The sequence below is a fragment of the Notolabrus celidotus genome, chromosome 6 (genome assembly GCF_009762535.1).
Source record: "Notolabrus celidotus isolate fNotCel1 chromosome 6, fNotCel1.pri, whole genome shotgun sequence".
NCBI lineage: Eukaryota > Metazoa > Chordata > Actinopteri > Labriformes > Labridae > Notolabrus > Notolabrus celidotus.
In genome coordinates, this window is record NC_048277.1 from 3,872,774 (window position 1) to 3,885,618 (window position 12,845).

The window sequence follows — 12,845 nt, forward strand, 5'->3', positions numbered from 1 at the left end:
AATAAACAAAGTTTCCACCTCATGTCCAAAGCTGATCTGTTTACCATAACTTCACTTCCACTTTGAGGTCTCACATTCCAACATCTGGTTTTAGTCAGAGACAATGTGAGGAGACAACGAGGAACAGGTTCATAGTGCATACATTTAGTCTGCTTCTATTTCATGTACTTCAAGACACACAGATTAGAGTCACATCCTCCCCCCTGTGGTGTGGGACAGATAGATAGATTAGGAAATCATCAGGTCCATCATTGCTGTTCAGGTGCAAAGGGGCCAGAAAGTTAGAGGAGATCTGTTTTCAGACAAACTTTCATGTCAACACCTTTAATCTGCTGCTGAACGCTGAGTTTAGTGACCTTTAATTTAGTCACGAGTTTGCAGGCAGAACTTTCTCCTGGAAAAACTTGAATACAGGTTGAACCTTTACTAATAACCTCTGTTATTCTCTCTGTTTTTGTGTTATAGATGTACCTGTCTGACTTTAGCTTTAAAAACACTGACCAGGACGACCTGTGGGAATATATACAAAAGGTAAAAGTCCTTTCATTGCTCAGGTTTCTTTAGCAGCCAGTATTCAGTTGAATGTTGTGTTTGTAATGAAACGTATGACAGTGCTGATGTCACTGTTCAATAACCATTGATCAATTCATGGTATTTATATAATAACATCTTAACTCTGCCATGTTTGAAGGCTGTGGATGAAGATAGCGGTCACACAGAGGTTGCAAAGGTGATGAACACTTGGACCAAACAAAGTGGCTATCCTGTCGTCACGATCAACACGACCTCTGGAGAAATCTACCAGAGGCATTTCCTGTTCAATGACACCTCTGAGTCAAGGTATGAATCCAGATAGTGATGGTAATGATGAATGATGATCAACAGTGCAGGTTAGATGTGTGAACTGTAAATAGAAGCTGGATGAAGTGTCCTTGTTTGTGTTCATAATCACTCCTTTATATGCAGTCACTGGTGGGATGATGAACATCTGTAGTTTATAATGTAACATTGATATGTATATACATATACATCTCAGAATCAGAATCAGAATCAGCTTTATTCGCCAAGTATGCTTGAACACACAAGGAATTTGACTTCAGTAAACTGTGCTCTCTTTGTACAAGGCATAAGAATAAGAATAAGAACTACAATAAAAAATAAAATAAAAATATAATAACAATAACCTTAGCTATAAATACAAAGAAACAATAAATAGGCATGACTAATATGTACAGGCTAAAATAATATGATAAAGTGCAGTGGTGAGTTGCAGAGGTAGTTTTACATTATAAAATAGTAGTTAAATAGTACAAAAAATTGAAATATGGAATCTCAACTCTACTCTAATCACCTTCCATACACAAAAGCAGCTTAAAGAGCTTCATAACAAAAGAGAAAAAAGGGATATGGGCAGCTACAGTTAAAATAATTAAAAAATAATACAAAAAAAATATTAAGATAAATGGAGTATTATAGTTCAATAAATAAAAGTCAGAAAAATTATTTAAAACCAATACAATTTGAATGAACATAAATAGATAAATAAATATCCAATAATAATAATAGGATTAGGACCACTCATTTTTTAAGGTCAATTATTATTGTTATTATTATTATTATTATTATTATTATTATTATTATTATTATTATTATTATGAGAAAAAAGAGAGAATTCTGTCTACTTTTAGTCTGAACTGAAATTAGTTAGTGAAAATGTATTTTTAAAGAATCTCACTTTGAAAATATCCAAAATTATCACTAATATGCTACATTTCCAATGGCTTTTATTTTGAAATTCCAAATCAGGTGTAGCTGTATTTGGCAGCATCACATTTTGAGGTGTTCTCCTTTCAGTCTGAATCAAAACATATCAGTGGAAACTGAGATTTATTGTAATGACAAATATATAATTACCAGGCACATTTTTCTATTTCAGACAGCTTTTATTTTGAAAATCCACCTGAATTCTGACTTTTTTCTCAGAATAATAATTAAAAAAAAAAAGTTGACCTTAATTTTTTTTTTCAGTGGCCTTAAATCCTCTTACGTTTATATATAGCACCTCTCAAAACCCACATTTATGTAGTGCTTTACACTCAAGGATACAAATACACACAGGCAGATTAAAACAACATTAAAAAGCACAGAACTGTTAAAAGTGCATGAAACAATACAGTCAGGTTGTGCTGGAAATTAAGAGTAAGTAAAACATTTGAGCCAATAATAAAATCAATTAAAAAAAAGGATTCACAATACAACAAAGTAAAAATTAATAATAACAAAACATAAAAAACAGGCAATCAACATGAATACCAAATGCTCACACTATTGTGAATAATATTACTAATAATATATTTTATTATTATATTTGTATTGATATTGTCAATAAAATCTTAAATCCCTCTAAGTTAAAAGTCAGATGAACAAGGTAGGTCCCAGTTTCCTTTTAAAAGCTTGTGCTCTAACATCCAAACACAGAGAGTTCAGAGTTCTGGTGCATGAAAACATAAAGCTCTCTCTCTCTCTGCTGCTGGTGTGAAACACATGAGGTATTTAAAAAGGAAGCATTGGAAGACCTCAGTGACCTGACAGGAATAGGAATGCACACATGAGTTAATGCAAGTTCTGATTCCGTAATTAGATTATGTAATATACCTCACATTGTCCAACTTCTCTGAGAATAGTCTTCAGTAAATAATCAGAGATAATTGAGTCTGTGTTGTTTGGCAGATACAGTATGTCAGTGCGTCACTGCAGTCTTATTAACCAAGCACTTCTCTGCCAAGCCTGCATGATATCACTGCAGCTCATCACAGCACATTATATGACTGGCTTTGTGATGTGTTTTTAAACAATGTGAATTTACCATGTCTCCCAACACTGAATTACACAACAATTGAACTTCACATGGTTTTAAGTTGCTTGGCCATTATCCAGATCATCCCTGCTCTAGGCTCTGGCACTGCTGATATCTTCTGATAATAAAGCAGATTCAATTTCATGCTCCGTTTGCATCCCGTGCTTTCGTTTGGTTTTTCTGAAATGCTCTTAATCGTATTTGTGATTCTTAACTGAGGCTGAGTAGTAATTTCCTTTCTTTGTTTGTTTAGTCTTTGGTGGCACATCCTGATCAGAGTGAAGTCCAAAAACTCTGAGACTACCTCTACGTGGTTGGACAGCAGGGATACAGGTAACACAGAACACAACACAGAGCCTTAGGAAAATCAGATTTATCCTAATACTCTTTAAATTGAACCGTTTTCACGTTGGACACCTTCCAGTTTCTCACCCTCTCTATTTTAGATTAGATAGATAAATACAAGGGTTATTTGGACATCCTCGGGCAGATGTGTCAGGGTCTTGATTATCTTGAAAATACAGCGGAGATAAACCAAAGACCACTTGACCAGAAACAGAAAATTACAATACATTCTTCAGACCTACTGATTTGTTTGGTGACCAGTAAAGTATCACCAGTGATGGACTAAGTTAATTTAAGTACATTTTTGAGAATCTGTACTTTATCTAGTATTATTTTTTGGGGAAAACGTTTTACTTTCACTCCCGTCACATGAAAGAAATTTCTACAATTCTGCCCCTGTTCTGGTTACTCGCTGTTTTTTCTCTGAAGTCAACAGATTAATGTTCTTTGGAATTTTGTTATGTGTTGTTTTCGATGTGCTTTGTTGAAGTGATATTGCTGTACCTGTACATGACACGTCTCCATAGCTGAACATGAAGCAAACATCCTGCAGATCAGTTCATTTAGTGATGGTAATGATGCTACAGCAGAGAAGGATGATGGTTTTGCATCTGAGAAAAAAATGCACTCATGCATTGTGAAAATTCAATGTTTGGAGAATAAAAAAAGAAAAGAAAATGTTTAATACTTAATATTAAGTCTTCCATTCAAAGCAAGTATGGGCCGTCGTTTGTGAAGTTGTGCACACTGAAAATAACAGCAACATTTCTCCACATTTAGCTTCAAAACATCATAAAAACATAATTTGAATTTTTAAAAGTCACTTTTTAAAATCTCATTTAGGGCAATATTTGTGATAATTTCACTTTATTTTTGACGTGACAAATATATTTAACTCAAAATAACTGTTAAACATAAATATAAATATTAAATCTAAATGTTCAATATTAAATCTAAATGTTAAATATTAAATCTAATTGTTAAATCTAAATGTTAAATATTAAATCTAAATGTTAAGTATTAAATCTAAATGTTAAATATTAAATCTAAATGTTAGATACAAATTTTAGATAAAAATATTAAATCTAAATGTTAAATCTAAATGTTAAATATAAAATCTAAATGTTACATCTAAATGTTAAATATTAAATCTAAATGTTAAATATTAAATCTAAATGTTAGATACAAATTTTAGATAAAAATATTAAATCTAAATGTTGAATCTATATGTTAAATCTAAATGTTTAATATTAAATCTAAATGTTTAATATTAAATCTAAATGTTAGATACAAATTTTAGATAAAAATATTAAATCTAAATGTTGAATCTATATGTTAAATCTAAATGTTAAATATTAAATCTAAATGTTAAATATTAAATCTAAATGTTAAATATTAAATCTAAATGTTAGATACAAATTTTAGATACAAACATTAAATCTAAATGTTGAATCTATATGTTAAATCTAAATGTTTAATATTAAATCTAAAGGTTATATATTCAATCTAAATGTTAGATACAAATTTTAGATAAAAATATTAAATCTAAATGTTGAATCTATAAGTTAAATCTAAATGTTTAATATTAAATCTAAAGGTTAAATATTAAATCTAAATGTTAGATACAAATTTTAGATAAAAATATTAAATCTAAATGTTGAATCTATATGTTAAATCTAAATGTTTAATATTAAATCTAAATGTTTAATATTAAATCTAAATGTTAGATACAAATTTTAGATACAAATATTAAATCTAAATGTTGAATCTATATGTTAAATCTAAATGTTAAATATTAAATCTAAATGTTAAATATTAAATCTAAATGTTAAATATTAAATCTAAATGTTAGATACAAATTTTAGATACAAACATTAAATCTAAATGTTGAATCTATATGTTAAATCTAAATGTTTAATATTAAATCTAAAGGTTATATATTCAATCTAAATGTTAGATACAAATTTTAGATAAAAATATTAAATCTAAATGTTGAATCTATAAGTTAAATCTAAATGTTTAATATTAAATCTAAAGGTTAAATATTAAATCTAAATGTTAGATACAAATTTTAGATAAAAATATTAAATCTAAATGTTGAATCTATATGTTAAATCTTAATGTTGAATCTATATGTTAAATATAAATGTTAAATATAAATCTAAATGTTAAATGTTGCTCTGCAATCCTAAATATTTTGCTGATATGCAAATTCACACTTAGGCCTAGACGAAGTCCCAAAATAAAAGCTTCATAAAGCGATACAGATATCCCGGCCCGGTCAGTACTGACTGTACTGATGGGAAAAATCTTGTAAAGGCAGTTTTGGAGTCCAGTAAGAGATTTCACAACGCTCAGAGACAGAACTGACCCAGTCTATGGGACGGACAAGATAAGTTACTATTGCTAAGTCTGTATCTCTGTATCTAATTTACATATTAGCTAAATATTTAGGATCACAGAGCAACATTTAACATTTAGATTTAACATTTAACATTTAAAATTTAGATTTAACGTTTAACATTTAGATATAACATTTAATATTTAGATTTAACATTTATATTTATATTTAGCATTTGGATTTAACAGTGAGTTTATCTTAAATATATTTATCACAACAAAATTAAATGTGAAGAAGATCACAAATATTTGTCTAAATGTGATAAATAAGTGACTTTTAAAAATTCACATCACATTTTAAAGACATTTAAGAGCTGAATGTGGAGAACTGTTGCAGTTATTTTCATTCTGAACAACTTTACAAATGGCGCCCCCATAACTCCGGTGCTTTAACTCAAGTAAAAATGTGACTGAGCAACTTTCACATACTGGAGTTATTCACCAGGAGGATCTAAACTTTGACTCAAGTCATGAAGCTGTGGATTTTGTCAACCCCAGAGTATCACTAACCTCTGACCAACATTTCTCTTTTGAACAGTAAAGAAAGACGAGTTTATTTCTAAGAAAGGAGAGTGGATTCTGGCAAATGTCAACTCTTTTGGATACTACAGAGTCAACTACAACCCTGAGAACTGGGAACGCCTCCTAACTCAGCTGGAGTCAAACCCAGATGTGAGTACTGAGCCAAGTAATTACTTAACAAGTACCAGAGCTACGCAGAAACAAAGCTCCATCTTAACGTTGTGAAGTGAACCAGATGCAGACACAAACTTTACAACCTGCTGGTATTAGCGATGAATGCTGACAAGTTTCTCCCTGATGACTGAACCCTGACGTTCTCAGAGATATTAAGATGAATGCTGATTAGCTGCTGCTTCATTTTGGCTTGTGTTGCTATTTTTAAGCACCAAGTAAAAAGAGGCAACCATAGACTCAGTGTGTGGGGTGCAAATTAACCACAAGGGCAAACCTGCACCACATTTGTAGTGTTACTCATCCAGGTAGGCAGGTCCAGGGATAATTCATCCAGTAAACCAGCATGGAGCCCAAACTTTGTGCCAAGGACATCGCTCATTCTGCTCTGAGTGCTCTGAAAAATATAATATGGATGTTGCAACTCCTTGTGTGAAGGAGCACATTACTAACTCCTGGACAAAGCTGCAGGTCCAGGATCAGAGTCTGCAGTGACCGGATTGTGAAAGACCATTTTAAGTAAAAAAAAATCAAATATACTTCAGGCTGCAGGACTTCTTTTGCACACAACAACCACTCTCTTCCTCTATATATGTTACTAGTCTGTTTTGTAGAAACATGGCATTGCAAGATGGCAGGAAGGGGGTGCAGGTATAAAAAGTCTCAATCTCAGTCAACAAAAACTAAACAATGTTTAATTCAAACATATTAGGAATATTATATTCCATTTATATCAAGTCTGCTCTGCTTAGGGACTCTTAATGCTACCTTTAAAAGCTAACAGACCCTCATCTGGCTCTTGTTTTCCAGGGGATCCCACTGATGAACCGAGGGCAGCTCATTGATGATGCATTTAATTTGGCGAGGTAATGACTTGTATTCAGCTGACCCCTTTCTTTAGGTTTAGTCATGCTCATGTCTGGTGAAGTGCACTAACCTTACCAAATACAATGTGTGTTTCCTCAGAGCTAAACTCATAGACGTGACTCTGGCTTTGAATTCAACCCGCTTCCTTCGTTATGAGTACGAGTACCTTCCCTGGGAATCAGCAGTCAGGAATCTTCAGTATTTCGTCTTCATGTTCGACCGCACAGAGGTTTATGGACCCATGCAGGCACGTGTCATAGAAAAAAAATCCTCACAAGAGAAAATAAAGTCATCTTGTTTTTACACAACATGCATTAAAGTGACCTGAAGTAGACGGATAACATGGATTTAACAGACTTACTGTAAGCGACTGCCTTTGTTAATGTTCCTCCCTCGATCCCTGCACATAAAGTGATGTGCAGTAAAAATGTTATATTGCTGTGTAATCCTGAAACTCTTCTATAAAGCTGTTTCTCCCTGCAGGTGTACCTCAGGGAGCAGGTGAGCGGGCTGTACCACTACTTCCAGAATGACACAGACCTTTCACAAGTCCCAGAGGACCACTCCCAACAGTAAGAATGATTCATTTCATACAAAGTAACATCACCATACGGGACAGATTTATCCTCACTTAATCATCAGCAGATTTACAAGTTTCAGTTTTACTAACCCACAGCGGGGGACAGGAGCACAGAGGAACGTTTCACAATGTTTCACAACTATTAATGTTAAAATGTGAATTGTGTTCTGTGTTCTGACTATAAACATGTTAAAATGATTATTTTGTTGCACTTTTAAAGTTATATCAGGGCATGAAGCTTTATAAAGGAATAAAGAAAAACAAAAGAGCACATGTGAAACTCTGAAGCAACCAACCCTAAAAAGACTTTTACATCAAAACTGAAGATTCTTGCACTGATGTTTCATCCCTAAGGAGAGTAATAGTAACGTCCTCCTTCCTCACAACTCTTTTAAGAACTCTGCCAACAATTCAAAACCCGGTTGGTGAATACTAGGGCAGTTTAGTCTGTTATAAACCAGGTCTTACATGTGCAACAGGTCTTTATTTTTAGCAAGACTCAAGCTCTGATCAGATTAACCATGCAACGTTTCCCTCGGTCATTTATGGAGACCAGAACAGATCCAATCCAATCCACTTTATTTGTGCAGCACATTTAAAAAAACAATCAAGTTTAGCAAAGTGCTGCACAGTGAGGTCAAATAAGTGAAAACACACAGAACATTAAACGCTGTCAGAGAATAAAATAAAAGCATCATAATAAAACATGTTAAACACTTTAAAAAATGAATAAATACAATAAAATAAATAATAAAATAAAATAAAAACACTGTAAGAGCAAATAAAAATCCAATAAAAGGAACATTCAGAGACAGAGACCACACACCTTCATGCTGGGTTAAAAGTCAAGGAGTAAAAATATGTTTTAAAACAGGATTTAAAAGTTGTTAATGTTGGGGACAGTCTAACATGGGGGGGGCAGCTCATTCCACAGTTTGGGGGCCACTGCCGAGAAGGCACATCCACCCCTGGTTTTCAGCCTGGTCTTAGGGACCACAAGAAGCTGCTGACCTGTAGACCTCAAAGACCTTGCAGGAGTGTAGCTCTGCAGGAGGTCAGAAACATACTGTGGAGCTACTCCATTTAAAGGTTTCAAAACAAACATTAAAATCTTAAATCCTAAAATGAACAGGGAGCCAGTGGAGGGAGGCGAGGATGGGGGTGATGTGCTCTCGCTTACAGGTGCAAGTTAAAAGGGATGTGAAAGGGGAGAACATATTCAACTTGTATTTATCAGGTGAGCTCAGTGGATGCAAACGAAAGCTAAAGTTGTTCCCTTTCGACCTGCTGTGTACACTCGTTCTGTACTCAAACAGAAGTGCAGATTCTTTGTGAATAATACTCTGGTTGGAGTAAAAGTAAAAAATATAGATTCAACTTCTATATTGTAGTAAAAACTCTCCGCTCTGATACGCACTTCCTTCCCTCTCAAGGACAATTCTCCACATAGTTAACTCAGTTTAGCTGACTCAACCTGTAATGTCATATTTAGAGGGCAATAAACAAACAGATACTGTGACTAATCAGAGGTAACTTGGTGCAAATGTGCAAACTCCTGCGTCTGTGAATCTGTTTAGATCAGGGTGTTCAAACTTCATTCAAAGAGGGCCACATTTGATTTTGTGAAAATTCCCCGGCTGACATTTTTTACTTTGAACAAGCATAAAAGTTACACATGAATGCTCTATTTTATAAAATGTTATTTTTAATTGTTTCTTTAAAAAATCAGTAACCAGGAAGTGCCCAATATATTTGTGGGATCATCACCTGTTTATAGAATAAAACCTCTGGTCCCTCATTGTCTCTTGATACCTGAGGATATGTCTTTAGCTATCTTGCTGTGTTTTTTTTTAATGGCAGCATCAGAATTTGGATTTATCACCGTTATTTTCACTACTGGGAGAGTTGGGAGTGTGTGGACAGAATTTGAGAAAGATGGTAAAGGAAAGGTCAGACCAAGCAGTTCAAACTAGTCAGTGTTAACCTGTTGTTATCTCAAATTCATGTTGTTTTTAAGACTACTTTGAGCAGTAAACAACATTTTTAGCACCAAATATTTCTTATCCTGCATTCTGAATGATTTTTATGTGACAATTTTTGCCTCCTCTGCACCATTTCATCATTTTGATCTTGTCTGGCCCTCCCCGCTTTCTTTTTTTTAACTCTCAGAGTTCATCACGCACATTTTCACATCATGATGAATACATTCATTGATCAACGCCAACTTTACGATTCTTAGATAACTGTTCTGTTTTATTCCTGCAGAATTCACAGAGCTATACATACGAGAAGCCTATGCACAGTCCATGAGTCTTTTTATTTACTTTAGTTTTGTTCATGCACATTTACACGTAATTAAGAATATGATACATTTCTGTGCCATGAATAAGACATTTGAAGGTGGAAGCTGGGGGCCATATAAAGGCGAACCTTGGGCCGTGATTGGCCCCCAGTCCAGACTTTGAACATGTCTGGTTTAGATGTTATCTTAGCGACGACAGCTAGCTCCTCTTGCCAAAGACCTTCTCTTCCCCAGATTGTCCCTCTGCACGGTCACTCCTCCCCCTCTTTGTTTGTGTTGTCTTCTGTTTTTGTCTTCTCTTTCGGGTTGTTTGTCATGCTGCACATTTTGTGTCTGATGTCTTTCTTTTCTATGTGTGATTGTCACATTCATTTGAATGTATGTATCATATGATAGCCCCTTGAGATGCAGCACCTCAGTTTCAAGGGGGTCCCCAACAAAACACCAAGCAAGCATCCATAGTCTGTGGTCACATCTCATTGGATTGTGATCAGTTGATGTTTGGAGGGCAGTGTGCAGCAATGTACACAGAATCCATGTTTCCCTACAACTGCACTGAGATTGAAGTAACAAGCATGTTTTGAAAAGTGTCAGAAAAATAAAATACTGTATTTAAATGCAGGAATCTGAAAACTCTTCATTGAACACAGTGACAAAGCACTCGTACCAGCTTTGTTCAGGGCTGTCTCTCTGTCAAACACATCTGAATGAAATGTAAATGTGCTTCATTCAAAGGCACAACCAGATCACCGCCATAAATGTGGCATGCTCCAATGGACTCCCAGAGTGCACAGCCATGGCTACAAAGATGTACGCCGCGTGGATGAACAGCAATGACTCAACCAACAGGTGAGAACACCACTGTATACGTTACTTTCTTTTGACTCTGAACCTTCAGTTCCTTTTTGATTTTCCTCGACTTCCACATAACTCTTTTGGTTTTCTACTAAATGCTCTCACTGTAATAGCTTCCATTGTATTCTGTAGCCTAACTCTGCAGCAATGGTTTAATAAAGGTAGGTGACACTACTTCTTTTTCCCATCATTCGTGCTGCTTGTTGTTACCACTTAGCATTGTGGCTCTGCATCTTCAAATCTGCTCCTGGGTGAGACTGTAAAGTGTTGTTGTTGTTGTTATACTGTATGTCTTTATTCTTTTAAAACATGCATGTGTAATAATGCATGTTGGTGCATTTGGATTTACCTACATTTGTACGTAGATGTGTGTTGGAAGGAGTCGTATGCGGCACGGATTGCAACACCTCTTGAAGCTAGGGTTGGTAGTCACGGAAAAGTAGCATGAATTTGAATGTAGCATTTCCTCAGGACTCCGTCTAACCCCTCCCCCCCTCCCCTCGGAGCTCCTCCAAAACGACGCCCCCGCTCACATGCACGAGCGCCGCTGATTCACGACCATGTGATGGTGACTGAAACCGGTCCTCGTGACAGTTAAAAACACAAACAAACATGGCTATTGTTAGCACTCACAGCGAGCGGGAGAGAGGAGAGACAAGAGGAGAAGTTCTTCATTCATTCAAACATTGATTGTTGTTTTGTTGGTTGGCGTGATCACGGCCGACAGTGACCGGTTATTAAAACTTGACGGTACACGAATCGGCTTGTCATCCCTACAGCGTCCGGACGGACTCTACAATACATATACATTTTCTGTATGACTTACTAAATGTCATTAATTCTTCTGCTTGTCAGAGCCCCCGTGGTGAGAGCTTTTTAGACTCTGATCCGGACTACAGTCCTGAGCAAAGCACCTCATCGGGTCAGAGGGGACAGGCCTGAGGTCGAGTGAGAGGGGCAGTAAATAGAGGCAGGGGAAGCAGAGGCAGGAGACGGGGAGTGAACGCTGGGGAAATGTACGCACAGGAGGAGGGTACATTTTGGCAGGATGGGCTTTGATTGGTTTCATCATTTGGCTCCTGATGGCAGGGATTGGTTGGTGTTTTCCCAGGTTTACTCCGGCTGTAGATAGCAGCTTTTTTTACCTCTTTTTTAAGAACACATTATGTATTGATTGACATCGGAACATAAGGATCATTTTAACCAGTATAACAAAAAGTGGATCTAAATCTGACTACCAACCCCAGCTTTAATGCAGGGTTTCAAGTTATATGTAAGATAAGTTTGCATCTACCAGCGACTCAACAAGATTTGGCCCATCTGATGATTGATACAAGACCTGAAGACTATGACCAGGTTTCCAAATGTAAAAATGATCTGGATTTAGTTTTTTTTGGAAGGAGGGTTCTTGTCTCACTTATTACCCTGCTACTAACTTTAGATTCAAACACGTTGTTAAAAACATTGATTAAAGATTATTTTATTGATTTAAATGATTTATCTTTACAGTTTTTAAAAATAGTCCCAGATGGATTGGATGGATGGATTCTTCTCTGCCTGTTTTGGTGGATTGAACATGAAACTGTCCTCATTCAGCTCTCCTTCTTCTCTGAGCTCTGAGGTTCACACACCTTTGAAAAGAAACTAATGTCACAACTTTGAACCCTGCTGCTATCATCACCACCGCTCATGGTTTAACTTTCTTTGTAGAGATCACTAACCTAAAGTTTCTCTCATCTGCTCTCATCATTAAGAGAGTAAGAGTAAGTCTTGATAACAATAAGGCAAAACATAGACATCTTATTCTTTATTGATGGATAAACAAATGACTCTACACCAGGTTTCAGAAATGTTAAGTATACTTGGCAGGAAGTGGTCAAGCCAACAGTCCTGAACAAGAAGACAAAACTTGAGAATAAGATAGTGTGCACATCGTTAGGAGACGA

The 12,845-nt window shown here is 35.4% G+C and overlaps 1 protein-coding gene across 1 annotated transcript in view; it reads left to right on the forward strand.

Annotated features, from left to right (window-relative positions):
• The window catches only part of anpepa (alanyl (membrane) aminopeptidase a), a 32,931-nt gene that overhangs the window by 9,969 nt on the left and 10,117 nt on the right, over positions 1 to 12,845 (forward strand). Inside the window, exons 9-16 of the mRNA XM_034685928.1 lie at positions 466 to 531; positions 692 to 840; positions 3,111 to 3,190; positions 6,141 to 6,274; positions 7,106 to 7,161; positions 7,262 to 7,409; positions 7,646 to 7,734; positions 10,780 to 10,893. Coding sequence (XP_034541819.1) covers positions 466 to 531; positions 692 to 840; positions 3,111 to 3,190; positions 6,141 to 6,274; positions 7,106 to 7,161; positions 7,262 to 7,409; positions 7,646 to 7,734; positions 10,780 to 10,893 — 836 coding nt within the window. The remainder of the gene's footprint in view (positions 1 to 465; positions 532 to 691; positions 841 to 3,110; positions 3,191 to 6,140; positions 6,275 to 7,105; positions 7,162 to 7,261; positions 7,410 to 7,645; positions 7,735 to 10,779; positions 10,894 to 12,845) is intronic.